This window comes from Vidua chalybeata, chromosome 4 (genome assembly GCF_026979565.1).
Source record: "Vidua chalybeata isolate OUT-0048 chromosome 4, bVidCha1 merged haplotype, whole genome shotgun sequence".
Classification (NCBI taxonomy): domain Eukaryota; kingdom Metazoa; phylum Chordata; class Aves; order Passeriformes; family Viduidae; genus Vidua; species Vidua chalybeata.
The window spans coordinates 30,860,674-30,887,506 of record NC_071533.1 but is presented as its reverse complement, the minus strand read 5'-3'; the positions used below and the strand labels follow the sequence as shown (position 1 = coordinate 30,887,506).

At 36.5% G+C, this 26,833-nt stretch overlaps 1 protein-coding gene across 2 annotated transcripts in view; it reads right to left on the bottom strand.

Annotated features, from left to right (window-relative positions):
- Nucleotides 1-7,776: 7,776 nt before the first annotated feature.
- The window catches only part of GUCY1A1 (guanylate cyclase 1 soluble subunit alpha 1), a 34,447-nt gene continuing 15,390 nt past the window's right edge, over nucleotides 7,777-26,833 (bottom strand). For both annotated transcript variants that reach the window (XM_053940351.1, XM_053940350.1), the window contains exons 2-9: nucleotides 19,657-20,054; nucleotides 16,982-17,043; nucleotides 15,323-15,381; nucleotides 13,815-14,524; nucleotides 11,890-12,375; nucleotides 11,225-11,368; nucleotides 9,194-9,348; nucleotides 7,777-8,019 (exon numbers count right to left, since the gene is read on the bottom strand). In XM_053940351.1, coding sequence (XP_053796326.1) covers nucleotides 7,818-8,019; nucleotides 9,194-9,348; nucleotides 11,225-11,368; nucleotides 11,890-12,375; nucleotides 13,815-14,524; nucleotides 15,323-15,381; nucleotides 16,982-17,043; nucleotides 19,657-19,905 — 2,067 coding nt within the window. In that variant the 5' untranslated portion in view covers nucleotides 19,906-20,054 and the 3' untranslated portion in view covers nucleotides 7,777-7,817. The remainder of the gene's footprint in view (nucleotides 8,020-9,193; nucleotides 9,349-11,224; nucleotides 11,369-11,889; nucleotides 12,376-13,814; nucleotides 14,525-15,322; nucleotides 15,382-16,981; nucleotides 17,044-19,656; nucleotides 20,055-26,833) is intronic.

Genomic DNA, 26,833 nt, shown 5'->3' with positions numbered 1-26,833 from the left:
GGCGAGCGCGACCGCTGCCCGAGGGGCCAATGGCGGGCGCGGCCGCCGCGCTTTCGTCCAATCAGAGGCGGAGGCGGGGCTGCGGGAGCCGAGGGCCGCGCGGGGGCCGCGGCCGGGGCTGAGGGGCGGCCGCTGCCCGTCCCCGGCCCGGGGCCGGTGTTGGTCCCGGAGTCCGGAACGTTCCTGCTCGTACCCCTCTTGCTCGTAGTGCTTGGGTGGGAACCTGTAGGGCTTTTCCCTGTGCAGCGGTTGCCTTCGCAACAATGCTTCAGTTGTTTCTTGTACCGATGCAACCACTCAGTTTTTAGAAAAATGTCCCCAAAAAAGGGAAGAATCTGAGCGACAAAGTGATCCCAGACATTTCTGCTCCTGTGCATTCATATCTCAAAGGCCAGTGACGTTAAAAGCATAATAATGCTTTCAGTAATGGGTTTTTTGTGTGTTTTTGAGTCCTTCCAGGTGTCAGTGTGAATAAATACAGCGTTGTATCATAACCTACGGAACGCGGATTCTTAGAGGGTTCTCTAAGTAAGGTACGACCCTTACAGCAGGAGGTTTGGAGCACAGGCAATATGCCAAGGCCAGTCTGGAAATAGCACACTCTAACATATATTATCATATACAAGGAATAAAAAGAGATAATACAGCACTGTATAGTTTAAAGTCCTTTGTATGATCAAAAGACCTGGCCCCAGTGTATGAAATAAAAAATCTAAGGGGGCCACCAACTCTTTTAAACTTGTTTAAGAAGAATCAAAACATATTAAAATGTAATTAGTTTGTCTAGGAGGACAAGGGGATGAGTACCTAGTGTAGTAGCTCTTGGCCAGAAAGCTTGCTACATGAAGCCATAAACACTAGTCAGACCAGATGGAATCTAAATGTAGGCGAAATTACACAAGTTCGGGCCTTAGTAAAATAGTGCAAAATAAGTTTGAACTGTTCACACAGTTCTTGAAAAAAATATGAAGCATTGATGTTGGAAATTCCATGTAAATAAGTTAAAAAATGGTGGCATGCAAAATCTTTTGAAATTTCAGCTACTGCCTAGTAAACTTGAATCTGTGTTAAGAGCTTTTAAAAATTCTAGTAAGTGTGGACACTAATGGATGGGCATTAGAAATTTGGCAAAATCATCTCAGTAGACATTCTAAGAACAGCAGAAACAAACTCTACTTTTAGGTCATGTAGGCATAGTAATCAATTCTGTTTAACACAGTCCAAATGTACTAGGAAAACCAATTTTAATTCTTTTAAAAGAATGACCAAGAACAAAAGCTTTGATATAACCAGTTAAAATCATACAAGTAATATGTTAATTTTGAAGGGAGAAGGAAAATATTTAGATAAATTAACCAAACTATTCCAAACTACTGGTTGAATATCTCTGTGTAGAAGACCAAACAAAAACTGAAGAGATTCAAATCTCTAAAAATCTCTTCAATTTCCAGGAAACTAGCAACAGAAATAATGTTATCAAATCATACTGTTGGAACCAGACCAAAAGCTGTGCTTTGCTGTAGCTAAAGAGGGGTTGTCACCAATTAACTAAGATTTGAACACATCAGGTCACTATCTACTTTTTTTTTTTTTTGGTAGGAAGTACATTTTGGGAAAATGGGAAATCCTACCATACAAATGTTATAGTTGCATACATCTTTGTGTGCCTACTGCTGGCAATGAAAAGACAACACCTGGAACTTTTTCCCTCCAGTGTGGTTAGTCTTCTTCAAGCACTTTTAAAACAGTTTTGAGGATACAAATGTCAAGGAATTCCTGGCAGCATGTCCCAGGCAGGAAACAAGTTGACTGTATGGAGAATAGGTGTAAAAAACCATTCTCATTCTTCACAGGTTTCAAGGGAATCCATTTTGTATATGGGGTAAGCCCTCATGCTCATGAAGCATTAGAGAGATTATATGGAATTATTTTTGGTTATGGTTTTCAGAAGGTGGATTATCTGGTGATTTTGTATATCTGAGTGACACTTTTTTGAAAGTGCCGAGATCTACAAGAGTCAAAATTGCCTTAGATAAATATAAAATTGCCTTCTGATTTGGTTCAGGCTTGGTAGGTTGCATTTACAGGCTGTTCTTGTGATTAACCCATTATAATACAAATGGAAGTTCTAATCAAGGTGAGATTTGTAAAATGTGAAGTGAAAACAGCATGGTCAGAGTAAAAGCAGGCAGTGATTGATTTTGTTCTCTAAAACAGGGGTCTCCTGTTGAAAGTTTGGAAGATGCTGAATTAAAGAATTCAGCCAAGTGATTTTCTGAGAAGGACAGGGCTCCATTCCAGACACCTGCTCAGTCAAGACTGTCTGGAAGTCTTAGGCAAGAAGATTTCTTTCATCTGAAGGAGAGGCTTGAAGTCAATAAGATAAATGTCAAACTAAGCTGTTAATACTGAGCTGTGTTTCCAAGGCCCAGCCATGCCAGTATCAGGACTGTTATGCCACATGCATTATGCACGTCACACAAATATTTAGACTGTATCTGATGCACTTCCATAAAATCTTCAGCTTATTCTGCTATAGCACACAATTACATTCCCATTTGGGGACCCTCATGCACTAGGTACGTGTTATACATGTTTTATTTTAACATGTTTCTTCCTGATTTGAGATGCTGACTTCATCTGGAAATTCTTGGTGAGATTCATGAAAGCAAAAAGTAGCATAGGATCTTTTTATACTGTGTGAAAGGGCAGTTGCTGAGACAGTAACATTCAGCTCAGTATGGTTTGTGTTAATGCGCAAGCACTATAAAACAAAGGAAGTATTTTAATAAGTTGCATTTTTACTTTGGACTTTGTTTTAAAGTTTATTTTGTTCCTGAAGTCCTGAATAAAAAGACTGCCTAATATGGTACTGCTGGATTCCACTTACTGAAGATGGAGTTACTCTACTGACATGGACTGAACTATAGGTATTTCTAGTTATGGTCTGAGAGCTGACTTTTGGAATTGTCATAACAATACTTCTCAGGTGCAGAAACACCCTCTTAAGTTCAATTCAGCATGATTCATTATTTCTACTATACCACTATACAGTGTTCCCCTATACCATTACAATAATTTTTCAGTCCTAATATTGACAAGCTGTTCTGTAATGCAGTAACGTGTACATTTGAGAAGCAGAGCTCCATTGCATCCTTCTGTTAGAGGAATGTAATCTTAGCCATGCAGAGTGAACTAATCATATGTTCAAAATTTTCCCAACATCATCTGCAGTCAGTGGAAAAAGACTTTTGTTTGTTTTCACGTGCTTGTAGTCCAAAGCCCCTGTGAATGCCTTTGTCCTTGATGCTTCTTTGGCAGGTTTTGCTTGGGCTGAAAAATCAGAAGAGTGGAAGTGTTTCTGTGTCTGAATCCAGCCCTTTTCACATCCTTGGGATGCTACTGTATGTATTCTTTCGGTTATTTCCCACTACGTGCTGCTGTGTGTGCAGGAGATGCATTTGCTGTAATGGCACAAAAAATTGTAATTTTGTACTGCTCAAAAAATAGAAGCAATTTTAGCCCAGATCTTCAAAGGCCATCTTATAACGAGGCTGCAAAGCAATGTGCTCATTTACATTTATATTAGGAAACCACTGGCTTGACTTTGCTTTCAGCATCAAAAGTATGCCGAACCAGATGAGACACACAACTTTATAAGGTTGTTTACTTCATTTCAGAGTCTTTCACAGTTTATTCTTTCTTTGACTGGCTTTCCAGATTATGTTCCACCCTAACTGCATATTTAACATTCAGATCCTAATGCTTGTGCTCTGGAGAGTATGTATCTTTAAACTGTTGCATCTGGATGTAGCAAAGGTTCCAGACTCATTGATTATCTTTCTTCTTTTATTTGTGTTTCAGTATCAGAGCAATGCTCAGTAACCTAAGACAGTGGCTTTTACTCTCCCTCCATGCTCTGCGGAAAAGGACTGCCAGTGAACATATGCAGGCGGGATTGGAAAATTTTAAATTAAAAACAAACAAACAAACCAACCTTATATCTGATTTTTTTCTTCCCATGCAGTTGTAAGCAGCCACACAATCAGAGGTGGTTTTAGTAGTCTTAAAAGACTGTTATGGCGCACACCTTGCAGACTTTAGAGGCAGAAAAGCAAGTCTTAGCTCTCATTTCCGAAAGTTAAATTTGGTTTCTGCCAAGCTGACTAAAGATAAACTGGAGCAGAGCTTTGAAAGCAACTCAGTACCTTGTACACTCTGTGGCAAACAGCCACAAAAGTCATTGCTGTTGCAGGAAGCAAATCTCCCACCACTTTTGCAGAACAATGGGCAGGCATTAAAAAAATGTTAGCAAATGGAGTGGCCTCCTAGGTTGTAGGATGGGTGGGGTTTGAAAAAGGGTCCCCTTGCCAAGATTCAACAGCAATTCCCTTAATTCTCATGGCCTTTAGTTGGAAATACTAAATGGCCATGATTTTGCCCCCTGTACTATTAATTGCAGCTGTTTCTGGAAAGATTGCAAAAGAAAATGATGGAAGAAATAAACTGGGTTTGGGGGAGGTCTGAATTCTGCCTTCACAAGTTTTCCCAGGAAGAAGTAGATCTGTCCCAGGGGCTCAATTATCTATTTGCTTCACTGTTCTGTCAGTTTCCGTGACTCCCTTTGCTCTGCTTTTGCACAGTAGTTCAGAGAGAAAGAAAGCATCAGCTCCACACTAATTGCACTTCCTCTGACACCAACAATGCAAATTTTTTCTGACATCCTCTTGAAATCTTATCAGGTCATGCCTGAATGAAATAAAATTAATTTAATTCTTTTGGTATAGCTTTCACTTTAGCTATGTCAGTGTTAAGATTCAAAGGACCCACTTTTTATTTTAAGGGCCATTTACACTTCTTTGGCAAAGAAACTGCAGGGATAAGAATCTATCTTCCATCACGTAGTGTAAGTGTGAACAGGAATCAGCCACACAGAATCTTCATGAACTAATAAAATAAATTTCACACATAACAAAACTGTTTCTGGACATAATACTAAGGTATTTTTATATTCATATAAATAGCATTGCATAGTCTTTGAAAATTTTCACAATATCATACACTATACTACAGAAGAGATCAACTTAAAACCAATTCTGTTATTTTCTTCCAAAATGTTCCAGTATTGCATCAGTTAAATTGCCTTCCTTCTGTTTATCTCAACAATTTGCCTATTAGCTTTCTGATTCCTTTTTTTCAATTTAACTGAAATGATTAGTTAAAAGGTGAAAGGAATATTTTAGATCTAAGTGAAAAGATCAATTAAAATATTAGTCCCTCATTAAATACATATTTATTCAGCAAAAGAATTTAAACAGAGGAACAGCTTCAGTGAGACCTAAATTCTTAAATTATGTTTAAAGCTAAATGGACTTATGGGGGGTTTATTGCAGAACAGGTCTGAACATGAGTACATTTTAAAGCACTTTCATGAATCTTTGTCTTATATATGTGCCTAAATCCTATTTACTTCACTGAGACTCAAGCATGTTGCATTCTGTGTACACTAAAGCACCTTATCAGAATTCTTCCCGGAAGGCTGTCACCTAAGGAAGGTTACCAAGACCTGCCATGATGAATATTCTATCTAATGACAGATTTATATGGAATTTGGCTTTGAGCATGGGCCTCATCCGGTCAGGAATAGTTGTCTTCTAGGGACAAAAGGAAATTCCCTCCTAAGCGTACTTCCCATTTGGTAGATCTGAGAAATACATCCTTTTTATTTAAAAGTCTATTTATTCCTTAACAGAGATGGATAGATTCATACTGACCTCAGTGATTTCTGGTTTAATAACATAAACCTACTGAACTGTCAGGAGTCAAATACTCCCCTATCTTCTATATCCAGGGGTACCTACATGGGACTGCTAGTAACCTCTGGGTATTTCTCTCAACAGAATAGAACTGTCCGACCAATATATTGGAAAGATCAGTCTCCATGATTTGCACAGTTCTTGTTTCCTTGAAACACTGTGGTCTAAAGTGTTAAAAATACACGTGCCTGAATATATATAAATATACATATATATATATATATATATATATATATATATATATATGTATGTATGTATGTATGTATGTATATCTCTGGTGTGTGCAATACAGATGTGTTCATTTGTAATACACAGATTTTCTGGTTCCATTTTTGTGCCACAGAACTATTTCTAAGCATCTTGGATGGATATAGTAGACCTGAAGAAGGATTCAATGGTTCAAGTTTTGTTCAAATGCTCCTTACAGGAAGTCTGAATTGAAATATGGCTTTAAAACACCCTTAATTCTAGTCTCTTCTAAGGTCTTTTCCCAAGATTCTGATGCTACATGTATGAATTTCTACTAAAACCTAGTAGGATAAAATGGTTTATTGAGCTTCAGAATGCACCAGTCAAGATCAGAAAATTAACACAATAGCACCTTAGTCTAATGTAATTCCTCCCTGTAAATATTAAGAGACCAAAATCTGATTTAGTGGCAAGTGGTTTGAAGAGACTTTTATGGCTTGATATGCCAAACCCCAGGATCAGAAGAGGTCAGAATAACAATACCTGATACAAATGGGAGTAGTAGTAGAGGTGCAGTTCTCCAGCCTGCAGTTGGAATCAAACTGTACAGCACAGAGGAATTTCTGGGCAGATGGATCTGCTACTTAAGAGTGGCAAAATCCTAAACTCAGAACTCTTAACTAACTCTATTCTGTCAGTTCTACAGGCAAAGCCTTCAGAATTCTCCCCTCATGTTCCATCAGCCATAACAGAAAAACTTGGACTGTAGTAATATTAATCTTTGTAAATGTGTTCAGATGTTTAAAAGCATCTCTGTTCACCTGATAATTCCCCTGACAACTTCAGAGCGAGCATGCGATGGGCATTTCCATAGCACCTCACACCCACATTGCATTCTCAAATAAGGATCAGAGCTTTAAGCTGTTCTGCTTCCATTCCATACAGTCTGACTGGAATTCCATTTCTAAGCAAACATTCCAAAGCACATTTTATTACACTTCTGTTAAAACATTTCAAATTTAAATGCCAACAAAAAGAAAACATTTATTGCTGTAATATATAATAACAAGTGGATATTATTATTTTTAAGTACTTTAAAAACCCTAAGAACTAAAATAGTTTTATGATTACAGAGATGTTAGTATGTGATTATACAGTGTTTTAATCTATATTAATTTTATACACAAAATAAAGTTCATGAAACAGTAAGCAGCAATTCTGCTATGCATGTGTATTAGCTACAATTATCAGCCTGATCCAGAAAATGCTGAGCACCCTCATACTTTGACCAGTCAGTGTGAGAAGATGGTCAGCAGCCTTCTAGGATGGGGCCCAAATGATGCACTGCAAGGAGTATGTGATGGCAATGACAATATTTTAATGGACATTTTTTTAATGGAATTTCTAAGAAAATACATTTTCATAGTCATTGATAAGCACCAGCTCACAACACTGCATGTGGCCGCATCACTTGCACATTACATTTCCTGACAAACTGCATATACAATACATCTAGAATTCTCAGTATAGAGAGAACTGTAGCACTTACAAATTACCACAGAGAAAATACAGTTTATAGTAGCATTTCCAACAGTGACGTTGCAACATTACTTTAGCAGTTATGTTCCTTATGCAAAGGAGAAATAAAAAGTAGTCAGTGACATACTTCCTGAAATTTTAATACTGGCTTTCAGGTGTTAACAATCTAAAGTGCTTTCATGTTTCATAAAATTTTCAATTTATACCAAAAAAAAAAAAAAAAAAACCAACAAATATTTATAAATTTATTCTATACATTTGTGAATGTACAATTTAGTCTATTCCTGTTTCCTCACCAAAAAAATTGGCATTGCCATCTCCCAAATCTCTCTTTTGAAACCAAGTCTGTGAGTTTGTTCCTTGAATATAAGCATCCAGAAAATAGCAAATTCCAGGAATATCACTTGGAAAATTTGGTGGAAGCTCCTCCCTTGAGCGCGGTGTGAACACAAAACCTGGGTATTCCTTTAACAACCTAAAACAAAAATGAATCGTCTCAATTAAAAAGGAGTCACTAAGAAGTGCAGATATTCAATAATTCTTCATGTATGTCAGAGAGAATCCAATTTAATTTTTATAGTTATTTACTGGAAATATAAAAAATAATGTTTATGTGGTAACCTTGATAACATATTAACTTGTGCATCAATGCAAATAACAGCACCTCTTCTTTTTTTGTCTTGTCAATGTTTTGCATGTAGGTGCTATGTTTGTTGTAACTATTTTCAAAAATTATTTAATGCTGAAAGCTAGCTCACATCCATCCACACATCAAATGCATCATAATTAGTATTTCAAATAAGGGAATACTGTGAACCTTATTAATTAAATTATTCAGACCCTCTTGTCAATTCTAATATTATTTGCTTTTTCACAGGTTGAAACAGAAACTGCTAATCTGTAGGGATAAATGTTGGTAACTTGTACCAAAGCTTTCAAACAATTACTGCAATATACAGGAGTTGTGCAAGGTGCCAAAATGTTATCCATGTGTCTTTAGAATTGGTGAATAAATCAAAATTAAAAAAAAAAAAAACACCAAACAAAAAGGAAGTTAACACCTCATACACTCAAAAAAAAAAAAAAAAAAAAAAAGAAACTCCACAACAATAGCTTACCCATTAATCAAACTGCCTTTTTTTCTAGGGGTATGATTCAAAATGATTTTCCATATGAGTGGAATGGAAAAACAATCACTGTTGGCCAGCACTGCTTATGTTGACATACATAAGCACTGGTGATGCTAATGCTCTCTGTTTTCAGAGTGCATGATCAAAAGGGTTACTTTCTCTGTGCTCTAATACCTGTGCTACGTTTTCTAAATCACCTATCCAAGATCATCTAAAGCTTGGCACCGTCTATGTCACATAACACATGCTGCAGGGGATGTCAGGAAAGATCTTGTGCCAAATTCTCTGTCTGATGCTGGATGCAGAACCTTGCCACGAGGCATCAGATATGTGGCAGTGGGTACAAGCTGAGTAGGAACAACAGACTACAATCCAGCCTACTGTGAGGGTAGCAAATCTTCCTTAAAAAGTAAAAATAACTTATAATTTTGCTTATTTTACCCAGCCAAAAAACAACAGGAATATAAAAGACTGCTACAATAACTACTGCAGGTGGACATTTTACATACTGCACTGTACCTGTAAGTTGTTGGGCTGACATTTATTTTTCTAGGTATACTGCAAGATTCAAACTTATTGGCAAGGGTCACATTATTTCCAAAAAGGCAATAACGAGGCATTTTAACCCCAACAACTCCAGCAAAGACGGATCCAGAATGAAGGCCAATACGCATCTTTAAACAAAAGAAAGAAAACAGCATTATTAGGTAAAATAGAATTGGTAAAGTCAAGTTTATAAATTATTCTTCATTTAAAATAAAAGAAATAAAGAAAGAGCTACTAAAATAAACAGGGCTAGTAGAGTCTCCTTAAAATAACTGTACGCTGGTCATTACTGCTCATGGAGAGGGAACTAGATGAAGTTTATCTTGTGCTACATTTTTAGTCAATAATCCTACCATATCAAAATATGACTATGAATTGCAGTGAACTTAGCTCATACTCAGATTTTTGACTCTTACTTAGCCGCTGCTGCTTTCTGTGGTTATTTTGGGTGGGTTTTTTTTGAGCTATGTTCTTTCTCTCATGTGCATTATACATGTGTAGAGGTGTTTTCTTCAGAATAGCATTCTGCCTAAATAATGGCATGATGTCAGAAAGCTTGCATGTCTACTCTGCATACTACTCTTTACATATCAAGAGAGTATCATACCATTATGAAGAAGCTGCAATTTCTAACTTTGAGTGTAAAAGCAGAAAAACCTGCAACAAAACCAAAATCCACCCACATTGTAAAGATGGCTGAAATACGTTCATCAAAATGCAACTCTGAATCAAAGTATGCCATTTGCAGTCACACCATTTTTCTTGGCAATTGATACGTTAAATGACAGCAGATTTTGTGACAAATTTATTGCTTTGCACAATAGCCAATGTTTTAATGAAGCATTTAATTAAAATAGATGCCTGCTTTCATTAAAATTAGACAGTTTCCTTCTAAGAAGCTTCTTTTAGGTACTAACACAATAGAACTTTTTTATCTTAATTTTAAAATAATTTTAAAAATGTAGTAGTAGCATTTGCATGTAAATTATACACTTGTTATAATTTTGCCAAGATGTTTCCAGGTTTTTTAAGTGTAACTTAATTTGATACTGCAAAATACAAAAAGAACAACATTTATTTATAATACAATACATATTGTATTATTTATTTATAATACAATACTACTGTTCTCTGTGATAAATGTGAAGCATATAATCCTTTTAATAACCATTTTCTTTGTCTTGGAATACAAGTATTCCTTAATCTAAAATTAAAAAAAAAAAACCACCAAACCAAAACCATTAAGCTTCCTGGAGGAACAAATGAACAGATAAATGTTAAAAATTAGCAAATGAAAGACATAATGAACTGAAACTCCTCTATTAAAATAATAGGATGCCATTCCAGGCCATTTGAACTACGTTGAAGGCCCACATCATTTTTCATGCACACAGTACTTTCTTTTTCTTTCTCAGTAAGAGATAATCCTATATGAAAATTTCAGTACATGTGTAAGTTCTCACTGAAAGAAGCCATAAATACAATTACCACTGAATTTAACAGTTGCTTTGACAGCATTAACACCATTATCTTATGATATCTGACTGTGAAACAAGAACAGCAATGGAATCCTCTAAAGATGTGTGGATTACTACAATCAGAATGTCTTTGGGCATTCATATTCATAGCTTCTGCGTCAAAAGACTTGGAAGTCTAATTTGGAAAGAGGATTAGTCATTTCCTTAGAAAAGAGACTATTCCATGCCACTGACAGTTTTATTGCTACTGAGACAAGAACTGCAGCATGTCAGATTGCACCTACTGACTTCACTGCATTTGTCTTTTGGGTTGATTTTCAGATCTCTTTTTCACCTTTACCGCTCCACAAAACTCTCATCCACAGATCTAAAAAGGTTATCTTCTCCAGCCACAGTCACTTGATTCCCCAAATTCTCTAAGTTAATGCAATGATGTGAAATTTCCTTGAGCCAAAATCCCAGAAAGCAACTAAACAAGCAAAAAAAACCACAGTTTAACCAAATAAAATACATTAAAATATATGACCTTGATAGGCTCTCCATGGGGAGACACCACCTCGTCTGACAGTTCCATCATCTTCAGGGCCATCAGTGCTATTTGAACAGCATGTGTTTCACTTTCTTTGTGTAAGCCTCCAGCAACACAGTAGGCATCTCCAATAGTCTCAACCTAAAACAGGCATATTTGTTCCTTACTCTTAGACTGTTTGATAAATATAAAAGAACAGCCTAACTTCAGTAAGAATTGTAGCCAGATACAATTAATGACCAAGCCTTAGTTTTTCTGCAAAATTATTTAAGTACTGGACAAATCCTGCAGTATCATGCAAAAAAAAAGTTGCACAACTTTTATTTATTGCTGGGCATAATTCTAAAATATTTTTCTTTTTTCATTTACTATCAGGCACCCCCAGCTACATTAAACACCTGTTTACTCCAGAGTCACAGCAGTGTCATTGAAATTAATTTTTGAAATTAACTCTTAAGTTTTGATGGGTTTCTTTCTTGGCTGAATAAACAACTGTTCGTTTTGACTTTCTTTTGTTTGTTTTGTTTTGAAATTTATTTTGTCTTTCTATTGAAAATGGTTTATGGGAAAATAATTTTTGGACCTCTATAATCTTCTGTCCCATTTAGTCTTAATTTCCTTTCCTGCCCCAGAATCCCAAAGAAAAGCAATGAACTGTGTACCTTGTAGACATCTAGCTCTCCACATTGGTAATCAAAGCGAGTATAAAGCTCATTAAGCATGGTGATAACCTGCATAGGTGAGCATTGGGAACAGATGGCAGTGAATCCAACAATGTCAGAAAAAAGCATTGTGACATTATTAAATTTCTTGGCTTGTACAACTTGTCCCTGCCACAGCTGCTGAGCAACCTCTCCAGGAAAAATTGAAAACAGAAGATCTACAGTCTTCTTCTTCTCTTCTTCAAGTGCTTGATGGGCCTGCTCAAGGGTTGCTTTTAGCTTTCCTAACCTCTTCTTCAGTCCATCCTGGGCTCTGGCCTGCTCTCCTATCAGAACAACATCTCTTAAAGCATTGTGAATGGGAATATCAGAGAGGTACAATCCACGTCCTGTAAAATCTTCTAGTCTGTCCACACAGGGAGATCCCAAGAATAGAATGGCACTGGATTCAAAAATATAGATCATTTGGCCTTTAAGATCCATTACCTGAAACAATTAAAGAAACAAGAATTCATGCAAAACATGCATGGCAGTGGTCTAGAAGCAAGAAGTTTTAGAGAAAATACATCTTGCTAAAATGTAAGAAAATCAAGACTGGTCCATAGTCCTTACATTTTTATTTGGTTGCTTAGAGAAAACATGGGTTGCTGAATTACAGAGCCATCAAGTAAGTTCATTTTTATTCAGTCCTCTAGTACAAGAGGACCCCAACTTAAGGATAAACACCTAATTATGTCTGAGTATCAGTTTATCTTAGGGAGAAAAGAAAACCAAAAAGAATAATTTTGTGTATTTTCAGCAATTGATAAAATGTGTTACTACAGTGGCCTCTCAATTTCTGCTAATAACTAGTTCATGCACCACTTTCTCTATAAGATAAAGTGGGAAAATCTGCTTCAGTTTTATCATAGGATGCTGCAATTTAAAATTAAAGGCAGAAATGGCAGGAATATCCAATTTTAATAGTCTAAAAAAGAAAAATATTTTGTGTGAAGTGTTTTTACATCCCTTCTGTAGTCAGTTCTGTAATGTGAAAGGTGCTGCAGAGCTTAGCTTAACACAGCTCTAAAAGACCACTTTTTAAATAAAATCTATTCCTTACTAATACACATTTGAATATGCAAGTACATGCAAAATCAAAGCTGACTCTACTACCCCTTGTAACAATTCTAGTGCAGAAATGGATCTGAAATGAAGTAGGTACAGCTTTTAAAAGTAGCTACATTAGTAAGTGGGTAAAACTCTTTAACCATCCTTCATTTAAGTTTTTGGAGTGTTGAGTCTGAGTTAGTAATTCATCTTGGAGTGCCTCAGGTATAAAAACTGGAATTCAGCTGGGACCAGGAATGAATATAAACAATCATTGAATACTCAGTGTTCTTTGCTGTCCCAGGTCATTTGTCACAGACCCAGCTTCAGCAAAGATAGTTGTAATCCTATCAGCTGAAACTAAGTGGAACCTTTGGTGATTGTATCTGATGAAAACATCGGAGTATCAAATATACCAAAACACCAAAGGCTGAATGAGCACAGAAAACATCTGTTTATTTTCCCCAAACCTAGAGCTGTTCCCAAATGACTCAGGGGCACATTGTTAAATGTTTTCCTGCTACTGTCTTTGTCCTGAAGATGCCCTTATTCTCAGCAGCATGGCATATCTCTGGCTTTATCTCAGTATTTCAAATTATTGAAATAAAATCAAATTTGTAGTCATATTTTACTTCTGCATAAGTCCTAAAGCAGAGTTTTGACTGAACATTGACTTCAGAATCTGAATTACATTGACTAATTAAATCATTATTATACAGTTGTATCAGATGTTCAGATGTAGAAAATTCAAAGTGCACTGTGTTTTGTGGCTATTTTAACCCCATCTGAAGAAAACAAATTCCTCATAGAAGTAATGGTGATAAAAAGTCTCTTACCATGGATGGTTTCGTATCAGTATTATCCCATCTTCTAACTCGTACAGTAAACTGCATATTTAGCATGGTCATTATTGCACTAAAAGTGCAGCTTACTTTGGGGGTAAGAATTTCGAAATACTCTTCAAAATTTGGCTTAGCTTGAAATTCTCTCCTGGTCAAAAGTCTTCTTATCCCATTTCCAATTTGAAGAACCGACATATCCTTGTCAAACATAAAATGAAATGGGAAAGTCTTACAGAACACAGAGGCAGGAATCACAAGTGAAGACTGTGGTTTACATGGAGATAAGGAAGGTTTTGCACTTTTGACTTGTATAGAATACAGCAAATAAGGCTGATTAGCAAATTCAGTGCAGTCATTATGGAAACAAGGAGGCATGAGCATCACTTCCACCTCAGTTTCATACAAAATATGAGCTGCTGCTTTAATGATACCAGGTATAATAAGACTTGTGATTTTTTTAGGAAAGAAATAATAAACATTTAAGAAGTCCTGATCTTTCTCCAGGCATAATATGGAGGCATCTTCAAGTCTGTCCTTTTTTCCTGCTTCTTGGCTGTGGCCACTCTGCTTCAGCAGAGTAGTGAAACTATTCAAGAAGTCCTTTAGGGTGCCTCCAATAACCCCTAATATGTGTTCATCCTCTTCATAGCATATTTTGAATAGCTCTTCACCAAGAGATTCCCGTAGAGACTCCACGGGAACACCTGCACAGAACCACATTTCAGTCAGAACTGCAGTCATCATCCTGAATCACAGGCTAACCTCCACACCTTTTTCCAAAACAATCAATATCCTTCCCTGAAGCAGCATTGACACCTGAGGGCAGTCTCATTTAGGAGTCCTGGAAACAAGGCCTGGAAATGGGGGGACAATTGATTGTAGTTTAGAAAGACCCAAGATTCAGTGTTCTTTGTAGAGATGTAGACAAAATGGATGCAAGTTTTGGCACAAGATTTAACTCAGCTCCCATAATTTGATATAAAGGAGTAAAATAAGTTTTAAAACTAACATACAAATAAAATAGGATCTGCAGATATAAGTACTATGCGTAATCCAGTACATTAAATGACCCTGGGAATATTCTGGAGCACTGAGGCCAATTGGCACTAAATGGCTCTCATCTTTGCTAGTAAATTTGTTTTACCCAGATAGCTGCATGCAAACTGACTGTTGGAAATGTTCCATTTCTCCAACTGTTACTGGGAATCCTTTGAAAAAGTATTGTCTCTCACAATGTCTCTCACTGTGTGCCTGGACCAGTTTAATTGTACAGAAGACCATATTTCAGTTCCAGGAAATGTTAATGTACATCTATTACAGATGTAGCCACAGTTACATATTACAAATTATAGAGTTCTCTTCTGACACACAGCAGACTTCAGAATATGAAGTAGCGTAATAATAACAAGACTAATTTCTATATAAAAAGAAATATATATATATATATATAGAATAGATACTCTATTTATTTATATATATATTATTAAACAAGCTTAAATTACCTGCTGCATTAGCATGATCACTGATTATTTTTTCAAAATCGTCTCTGTCACCAGTTTTTCTGCAAAGATCATAAAAATATAATAAAACTCCTAAATTATCAAGATAAATGTGGTAAAGACAATAAGTACAGAAGTTACCTACCTTGTCTTTAAAGTGTATAGACCCAGTTCTGCTGATCAAATAGGAAGTTTTTAATTAATTCAAAAGGGGGTCTTGGTAGGATCTTAGATTATCCTGTGCATTTCTGGTAAATTAAAAGTTTTGGTAGTCCGAACTCCAATTATGGATTTTGGTCGAATGCTATTGCCTGTCATTGTAGCAGTCCCGGTTTTTTGTTTGGTTTCTGTTTCTTTCTTGAAGCCAAAACTACATTTCCTAACATATTGTAAAATATAATTGGAATTTATATTCAAGCATTTTTTGGAATTACAGTGCATTCAATTCAAAAGAGGTGAGAATGTGTTTCTGCTTAGAGAGGAAATACAAATAACAACTATTAACCACAAAATTACTTGTTCATTGGTAGTAATGCAGATATTGACACAATACTGCAGCCCTCTGAGTTCTCTGAGGACAATAAATGTCAAACTGAATGTTTGACTCCAAGTTATGAGAACAACATATAGTTTAGATAACCTTCATATAAGCATTAAACTCCTGATACATGCCTTCTGAATGTATCACTTGGAATATCATAGGTATATTTACATGCAAAAGCAACACAGACATTTAGATTTGTTTTACATTGGCATTATTGCCTCCTTCAGAATATCACAGTAATTTTTTCTTTTCAACTAATACTCCAGCGAAGCAACACATAATTAGAGAATAGGAAAACATTCATAGCAATAAGCCAGTCAGCAATTGCAAAGCACATCTGACCCGCTATCTTTGGTTCAGTCAATGTATGTGAAGTGCTTTAAAAATATCAAGTATAATTTAAAAGAGACACTGCAATTATCTATTCTTATCATGGTGAGCAACAGTGTAGTTTCCAACTTGATTATTTTACTTCACTTCAGAAAGCAGATTTAAACTGATGGGCTTATTTTTTCAGTAAACTGAAAACATTATTCAATAAACTGAATCCTCAGTGTATCATAAGATTCTAAGAAATTCTTACTCTATACAAGGCTCAAATGATTAATATTGGATTAGTACTAAGAAATGCTGAAAATTGAGCTGAGTTCCTCAGAAACAGAAACCAGAACCCAAATGAGCTCAGGAAAACATCCAAGTCGGTATCTGTAGTGTATGAGTGTTCATGGTATCAGAAACCAAATTCTTTTGTATAATACTAATTGTATTTCAAACTCTTTCCCTGGGATCTTAGAAACACTGGGCTAGATCCATATACAACCTATCTATTGTTCCATCTATGCCAAGCAGTCTCCAAGCTCTTCCAAAGTCCTTGCCTGCTTTGCTTCCCTGTACAATTTGCCCATTAAGTCAACTTTGTGAGTGATGTAAATATTTGTGAATATTTTAAAATAAACTAAATCATCACTAGCTTACATTACATGAAATGTTACACACCAATTTGACAAGATAATTGAATATAAATTCCAGAAGTCTTGACTCCCAGTCACCACCCTGTTCCTCTGTCTGAAAAACATTTTTGCAGTGAAATTAGTTACAAACCCATTACACTTACATACCTGGTTTCTTTAATTCTGTGTTTTGCAAGTGTTCTCTGCAGTGCAAGATTTAGCCTTTCAAACTGGGGGAAAAAATAAGTATGTCATATGTATCGATGTCATTGATGAATATTTAATCATGAGATACATTTCTATACACAGAATTACTTTGCCATCCTTGGGACTAACATCTTTTTTTCAAAACAGTATTGTTGTTAGAAACAGCATGTCACTTCTGTGGTTATGGGATTTACTTTATGTTTATCTCTTCAGCTCCAGTACCACTGCAATTAATACCCTCAGTCCTTGTGCACCAGTGGTAATGTATTTTAAAAACAGTGATGTTCTTTAGCTCCAAATTTTCAGATGACAATAAAGACAGTGCTGCTAAGAAGTAAGTATAACCAACACAGCTCTCTATTATTACAAATCCCACCCCCCAAAAAAACACAACGTACCATGAATACAAAATTATTTTAAAGAAAAGAATAATTTTTGCTGTGTATGCCATGACATCCTCCAGATGAAAATCTAGTCATTGTAGACAGCCTTTATGAAAGGATTCTCTAATAAAAGAAACTTTAGAGCATAACAAATATTTGCCTTAAAATACTTCAATCCCATGATTCCATATCCCTTCTGCAGTTCCTGACTGGAACAGATGGAACATTTTCCAAATATGCGTATTTCAAATTGTTAGGGCCAGTAAAGCTGTCATATGTATGTAGTCTCTGATATTCAAAACCCAAAATTCCCACACAGACAGGGTCATAGAATACTACTATACTGGCATGACAGAATTCAGCTGTGAGGCTTTTCTTTGGTTCTCATTCCCTGAAAAAACTAGCAGCTTTTACTGCATCTTATACTTTTTGTATTTCCAGGAGAAAAGTTTGCACAAGCAAAGAAAATATCACTTGAAATAAAGGCATATTCTGGAAATGTTTTTTCAAGGAAAAATCTAACATGAATTAGATAAAGATATACATATCTATGTATATATACCATATATCATGTATATGAACACAACATAAATTACATCTGTGTAGAAACTGATACACTAAGTGGAATGCCATCCAATCCATTACTTATAAATTAGCAAAGTTCTTCATATTTCTGTAAATAAAGAAGCAAATTAAACAACAACATGCACTACATTATATCCCAAATTTAATCAAAAAGTTATGTGGATGCATTTTGTCCTGGACTTCCATGCATAGCTCACTGTCTCCATGAGAAGTTCACATTTCAAATTAATGATGCAGCCCCGTTTTGGAGCTTCCAGTTGGAAGGAAGATGATGTTACTCAACGACATTTAAGTAAGGCAAATTTTCTAATCAATGAAAAATATGTTTCTAAACAAGCAAAGCCTGTTTATGGAAAAATAGGAAGATGCTTAGGGCTTGACCCCAAATCAGCATGAGAACAGACTTGGACAAAGTTCTGATGCATATGACTTGAATAATTGTAAATAGTAACAATGATAACCTTGAATTTCAGTGGTTCCTAGGGTACATAGTCATAATATCTTCACTTTGCCAAGCTTTGTCCCAGATGATGAACTAGCCCATCATAATTATGTTATAGGCAACTGCATACATTTATACCACTCTTTAAAGAGAAAGAAACTACCAGTTATTAAAAATCCCACCAACAACTATACTAGAACTATACTAGAAAAGCAATATAGCAATCATGACACTCTGGAAAGGGTGCTTTGCCAGTTCATTTTTGGGTTACAAGTCTTTTCCTTTATAAATTTAGAGATCAGTTTAAAGGTTTAAAGGGATGCATTCCATCTGTATAAATGCAGCAGAGGTGAAAAGGAGTTTTTCAAAATTTAATTATTTAGAGGTTTAGTGAATAGGTAATAGATGAAGAGCTGCATAACCAGATCTGCAAATAGATTTAACAGAACTCTAGCACTTTAAGTAAGGTACACTGAATGTCCAAGTAATGGAATTGCAATTAAATGAGTGTACAGAATTGTCCATTTGCTATTTGTAGTCCCGCTATGTCAGTCAGTTCCTTCAAACCTCCCACTGAATTTGAGACAAGGCCAAGAGTTGGATGTTACAGAGCTGCATTTTTCATGTTATTTTTACAGAAATAAACCATGGTATTCATCTCCACTCAAGCAAACCTGGGCCTGTTTTCAGTTAAGTTGAGCAGAGACATAAGAATATTTTTGTGGTAAATACGAAGAGTAATGGTTTTAAAAATAGTATGACAGGAGGTTAGTATCACAGCAGATGGAAACATCTATTTTAATTTTTTTGTGATAATGACTAATGCAGTTAGCAGTTTGGATTCAGTTAGGTGAACTGATGCGATGACCACATAATTTACATAATTAGATAACAAGGTAAAATTGCTATTACTATATCTCTAAGTTAAAAAAATGGTACAAAAATAGATGGATTTAAAAAGATCGATTAAAAAGATTAGTGGAAAGTTGCAAATACAAGGCAAAAATAAGGCAAATACAGTGGAAGGAATGGTGTGTACAACACAGATTGTGGCAAAATTATGTCCAGAAGGAATGGAAGTGGATTTAAACTACGGAGAACTACATAAGAACAGAAACTTTTAAGTCAAAGCAACTTTCTTAGGGATTACATCTAAAGGCAGGCATAGAATGTTTTTTTTTAAATTTATCATTAAATGCTATGAAAGTTTTTTAGTATCTATTTACCTCAGGAAAGATTAGTTTGCAGATGCTTTCCGTTAGTGTGTGCAGATACACTCTACTTCTGCTCGTTTTCCTTTGTGGAAGGTTTCCTTGACCATCTTTTTCATGGACTTCTTTGCAGATGGGCAAAGCTGCTCTAGAGCTGTTTTCTGTGCAGTCCTTGTCATGTTCCTCAGGAATGTGACCTTGAGTCAGTAAGGAGAAAGGACATTCTCCTGTGATCTTCAAGTCTTTCAGTTTTGTACAGAACATACTGTACGAAGTCTCTCTCTTGAGATTAGGAGTACTTAGCTCTATGTTTACTAACAAGAGCAGAAGATGCCAGAATAATAAGTTGATAAGGCAACCACTGTGGAAGGTTATTGGTAGCTATAAATCACCACAGGAAAAATTTTCTTCCCCTACAAAACAAGAAAGAAAAAAACAATTACAAACATTTATTTTCTCTTTTAAATTCCAATGATGAGCTGGTTTTATCTTAAGTACATTAAAATTATGGCTTTTTGAAGACTTAGCTCAGGAAAGCACTTAGTCTCGTCCCATTTTAAGCATGCAATATCTACTGACTTCAGTGTTTCAGGTAACTCAAGCTGCGTGGATGGTTAAGTTTTGTATGAGTTGGGACTCAAGTGATTAAGGCAGAGGACTCATCTTACCCGACACATATTTGGTCACATTGATGGGTGAGGTTTCTGAAAGTGTGGAATTCCAATGAGGAAACATTTTTGATTTTTTAAAAGTAACTATTAAAAACTATCTAATGTGGCACAATGAAACAGATTAGTTATGGATGCTTAAATCTAAATTTACTCGATGTCCAAGAGATCCTTTATGTAACAGAGAAACATATGACTTAAGTTAGTGTGTGTACTTAAACGGTAAACCATCCAAGACCAAAGGTTAGAGTCTCTTGTAAAAACAACTGACTGGTGACAACTCACATCTTGGAAATTTGACCACACAACTGCAGTTGCTTGGAAACACTAAGGGATTTTTATGCTTTTGAAGGTGGTATTTTCCAAACAACACATTAAACTTTTAATTTTAATAATGGTTCCATTTGTTACAGGGCCAAAGCCCAGCTAGAACTTAAATCTGACTACTGCTGTAAAACACAAAAATGTTTTTACAAATACATCAGCAACAAAAGGAGGGCTAAGGAGAATCTCCATCCTTTACTGCATGCAGGAGGAAACATAGTGGCAAAGGACGAGGAAAAGGCTGAAGTACTCAGTGTCTTCTTTGCCTCAGTCTTTAATAGTGAGAACAGTTGCTCTCAGAACACTAAGACCCTGTGCTGGAAGAGAGAGACAGAGAGCAGAATAATGGTCCTATAAAACAGGAGAAAATGGTCAGTGACCAGCTACACAATTTAATATACACAAGTCCATGGGGCCAGATGGGATTCACCCATCCCAAGGGTCTAAAGGCAACTGGCAGGAGAGCTCACCAAACCATCTTCCATTATTTACTAGCAGTCTTGGCTAATTGGGCAGGTCCCAGTTGACAGGAGGTCAGTTAAGATAATGTCCATCCACAAGAAGTCAGAGGGAGGATACCACCTGACAGCCTGACTTCAGTCAGGCTCAGTCAGCCAGGGGAGGTCATGGAGCAGATCATCCTGAGTACCATCACACAACACAACACATGCAGGACAACCAGGGGATCAGGCACAGCCAGCATGGGTTTAGGAAAGGCAGGACCTGCCTAACAAGTCTGGTCTCCTTCTATGACAAGGTGACCTGCTTAGTGAATGAAGGAAAAAGATAAAGTCTACCTAGACTCAGTTAAAGACTTTGACACCATTTCCCACAACATTCTGGAGAAACTGGCTGATCATGGCTTTCACAAGCATACCCTTTGCCAAGAACTGGCTGGATGATCAAGCCCAGAGAGTACTGGTGAATGGAGTTACATCCACTTGGCAGCCAGTCACTAGTGGGGTTCCCCAGGGCTCAGTACTGGGGCCAGACCTGGTTAATATCTTTATCAATGACCTGGACAAGGAGATTGAGATCATCCTCAGTCAGTCTGCAGGCAGCACAAAGATGGTGGGAATGTTGATCTGCTGCAGAGGGATCTGGACAGGATGGATCTATGCACTGAAGCAAAGCATAAGAGGTGTAACAAGCAAAGTGATTGCTCCTGCCCTTGGATCACACTAGCCCCATGCAGTGCTGCAGGCTGAGGGAGAGTGACTGGAAAATTGCCTGGCAGAAAAGGACCAGGTGCTAGGCATGCTGGTCAACAGCAACTGAATACAAGCCAGCATGTGCCCAGGTGGCCAAGAAGGCCAATGGTATCCTAGCCTGGATCAGCAATAGTGTGGCCAGCACGACCAGGACAGTGATTGTCCTCCTGTACTCAGCACTAGTGAGATCACACCTTAAACCCTGCATTGAGTTCTGGGCCCCTCACTACAAGAAGGACAAAGAGGAGCTGGAGCATGTCCAGAGAAGGGTAACAGAGCTGGGGAAGGATCTAGGGTTCAAGTTTTATGAGGAGCAACTCGGGAAGCTGGGTGTGCTTATCCTAAAGAAAACAGGGCTCAGCCAAGACCAAACTGCTTCTAAAAGGAGGATGTAGCAAGCTGAGGATCAGTCTCTTCTCTCTGGTAACAAGTGTCAAAGAAGAACCAGCCTCCAGTTTTAACAAGGGAGGTTTAGACTAGATATTAAGAAACATTTATTCAAAGAAAGGGTGCTCAAAAATTGGAACAGGCTGTGCAGGGAAGCAGTAGAATCATCATCCTTGGAGGTATTTAAAAGACGTGTAGATGTGGCACTTAGGGACATGGTTTAGTGAATATGATTTATTTCAGTTAGACAGTCTGAAAAAGGCTCTTTCTTTCATTTTCTATTGACTGTATCTCATTGAATCAGATCCTCTCATCCTCATATAATACTCTTTAAAAATAATCCTCAAGAGCTTTTGGTGAGTCTGGAAGCAATTAAGTATTACATTTTTCTCTCTGGAGATACAACAACTACTTCTCTCGAAGGCACTACAGCTTTAATAAGAGACTGTGCTCTACACCATTTGTTCTTGCCCCTGAGACACCCTAAGGGCATTTGGGGTCACATGGCAACTGTATCAGGGTTAAAAATAACTAATTCCCTGATACAGGTTATCAGCTGCTGCTTTTGAAACAGCTGGAATGAATGGCACAGCAGAGGAATGCTGCAAACACAGCACAAATGGCACGGATAAAAGGAGAAATAGGCAGGAGATACTTTGATTGGAGCTGCTGCTGAAAAAAAATATGTGGCAGAAAAGCCCCTTTTAAAGTATGTTGTAATACTGATGGTGTCAGGCCAGGCTCTAGGGCACATCTATCAAAATTAACATCTTATTTTAAGAATCAATAAACACAATGCTAAGAACAAGAGGCTGAAGAATGTTTACATAACATTTTATATTTCTGATTTCAGTTTTTACACAGAAACTCATTTGTTTCTTCTGCATGGACATCAGCAATACTTCATTTTTTTATTGCTGAATAACACTGGGTAGCAAATAAGGCAGTGAAAAATTTAAAGCAAGAACCATACTCCAAATACATAAATATACATAATACTTTATACTGTGAGTGTTATTATAGATAGATATTTTTATTCAGAAACCATTACATACCCAATATTACTACAATGAAAAAGAAAAGCAGAAAAGAACCATATTTTATGTAGTTGGACTGATGTGTGTACTGACGTTAAACACACATATATACATGCACAATTGTCAAACCTAAAAGAAATTATGACTCTGACGGATCTTACATTTATAGTCACATGCTTTGCTGGATTTGGGCCTTAAATTTCAAGATAAATTTTGAATTTATTAAATAACTACTAAAATTTCTCAAGTATATCAGCAGTTTGAAAGGAAAAAAAGACTCTGAAATATATTTTTGTAAAAGAATGTAGAATTAAACATTTTAAACATCTCCCAGGGAATGCAACACTGCAAATGCATATGCTGCTATTTAAACAGACTTAAGAAAAAGTTTCTCAGTGAATAGTGTAAGAGTGAATTAATGGCTAAATTAGACAGCAACAAATATGTACTGCATTTGCACTAACCTAAGAAAAAGAAACTGAATACATTGGTAATTACAATTACCAATGAGTTTTCAGTTTCTTTGGATGTTTTTTCCTGTGAATAAATTATTTCTCCATTTTTAGAAAACAAAAATCTGGAAGTATTTAGAGTTCACTTCCACGCTAGCATATTGAATTTTAACTAAATCACATTTATTGTGATAGGAAAAATATCCAGTTAGAATCAGTTCAGTAAATGAAGTGATGCCATTGTTTTACACCTGAAGTCTCCAGAAGCTGCCAAGTGGGAAGAAGAGGTCCCAGAAGATGGTCATGAAGACTTTTTCAGGGGCAAAATGGGCACTAATGTGAAGATCCCTGAGTTGACAAAGCTGCTGGACATGCAGCTACTGTGTCTGCAGCTTCTTTTTGTGATGCCACCCTGTGTGCAGCAGGACACCAACATTCAGCCTCGTCCTGCCCTGGTGGGGACTGGAATCTTTGCCCTTGATCTGAGCACTACTTTGGGCTCCTGCCAGTTGCTATTTTTATGAACACATCATAATTGATTTGGAAGAACGTGGATATCCATGATATTTCTAGCAATAATACTGTTGTACAAAACCAATCAGATCTTTAAAGTCCAAATAATGAAGACACAGTGCATAAAGAAAGTTTTCTGAATAACCATTTTCTAAGCATCCTCAAGTTCTTGTTTTCCCAGAAACAAACTGTATGGTTCTTTGATAACAGAGATCCCAGATCAAAACCATTATCAATTTAACAGGTATAACAATTTTCAAGCAGTGGTCTTCCTGACCTCTGCAATGACAAAACTCCCTAAATCACATCTTTAAATAAACAAAGTGGAGAACCTATTTCCCTGACACTTTAGAGGATTCAAATACTGAAAAATCCCTCTGTCTTCTTTAATTAAAAGATCAAGTTTGCATCTGGTATCCTAAGTGCATCTTGCACTTAATTTAAGTAATGTTCAGAAAAAAGTCTATTGCATTACAGGAAAATCTGTCTCACTCAAATGGTAATTAGACAGTGGTATTAAAGGTCTGACAAGAGAAAGATAATGAATCCCCAGTGTAGAGATTACAGAAGGAATTTCAGCAGTATGATGGACCTTAAAAAGGTATGAGAAAGATAATAACCACGCATCACAGGTTAACTCAAACATCTGCAGATGTGTTTCAGGAATGAGGAAATACCAGCCCTCCCACTGTTCACCATGTCTTTAGACATTTTGTGACCATAACAAAAAAAAAAAAAAAAAAAAAAAAAAAAAAAAGAAAAAAAAAAAAAGAAACATGAAAATATTTTCTGTTTTTGATTCCTCTCCAAACATGGTTTGAGAGAGCTCATCCCAGGGGAGCAGCAGTGTCTAATGTGAATTCTCCATCTCTGCCATATTAATTGATGCTGTTGTTACCTTGGGAAACAAATTGAAAATTAAAATTAAATAATCTGCTGTGAGATCAAACTACAAGCAACCAATTTATTTAGTGTCTGACTGAGTACAACATGGCACTGTGCCACTCAGAAAAATGAAGATGACTTTACATAGTATAGTCACAGCTGCAGAATAACTTAACAGTGCTCAAAATGCTCTGTACAAACATTTCATTCTAAGTTTACATCTATATATGTCTCACAGTCAAAAATGCATTCGTCTATGTTTATTTTTACTATCTGCTTCTGAATATTTCCTTTATTATAACATGTCATGCAATACAGATCAATGAATCAATCATACAGTAAAATCCCTAATATTAACACAGCCATTTATAAAAACTAAGCAATACCACTTATCAACAGTAGTTAAAGGTGGTTTATAATCTTAATTTATGGACATGGCACAAAAATTAAAAGCAACATTAAATACTTTTCTCTTATGAAGAGTCCATCACTCAGAGTAAGACAGAATATGGTATGATGGTATGTAATATTTAAATTTTAAACCATACGCATCACTTTGTTAGGTGAACTGCTGCATGTTGAGCAATAATTTAAAAAATAGTCTGTTTTGCAGCAGTCAAAAGATATCACTGACTGAATCTAACTTTCGCTAGTATGAGAGTGATTGCAGCACTCCACAGAAGCAGCTGCTAACTTCTGCCTTTATGTAAGAAAGGGGTTTGCTATTCTCACTCAGGTCTAATCTCTGTGGGGTTCAGAAATCATTGTCTTTTGCCCCTTGCCAGTCAGTGCCTCCGAAGAGAGCAAGGCAGGAACTGCTCTTTTTATGCATGGGCAAAACACAACCAGCTTCTAGTGGGACAGGTTAGGAACCAGCACCCTCCCTATCAGTAGCAGCTCAATTCTGTTTCAGCTCCTGAGTCTATCAGCTGACAAACACAGCTAAAATAACTAAATATTATAATTTTGTCTTAGTAATACTAAGTACAATATCTGTATATTATTTTTTCTACTTCAAGTTCTGTGGGTAGCAACAAAATCAAAGCCCTGGTAATTGGTCCGTTTCCAAGGATTTTAAGGCTGCTTCTAAAATACTAAGACGAAAACACCTCAAATCCACATCAGTATATAAGCTCATATTTTAAGAAGTCAAAGCAAGTATTTATTAGTCTTACTAAATCCTGTACAAATAAGTTAACCTTTCATTGTTTGCTTCATTGTTAGTTTAAACATGTCCTGAGTACATACACCTTCAAAGCATTAATTTGTTTGGATATTGCAAAACCAAGGAGTTGAGGTCTAGAAACCTCTTAATACACGTGACCTTTCAATCCTAAATCATTACCACCTTGTGTAGACATGGGCTTCACTTAATTTACAAAGTAGTACTTTTCTTTCCTGAAAGATTCTAGCTTTTTCACAGTACATATTTCTGCTACCTGAGCAAAGGCAATAACTTTGAAAAGGTCGTTATCCCCTTGATGAAAAGGTCGTTATCCCCTCTACAGATCAAGAAAAGACATGATATGGAACAGTGGACTTCACAATAATTTACCGGTGCCCAAGAAATTACTAGAATCAGCAATCTCAAATTCCATTCCAGTTCTCAAAATTAATATGCTTTGCCAGGCATTAACTTTCCTGCTTGTTCAGCCAAAATTTCCACCCTTCTTTTTTTTAAGCCAATTCTCTTTCTGATCTGCCTTTACCTCAGA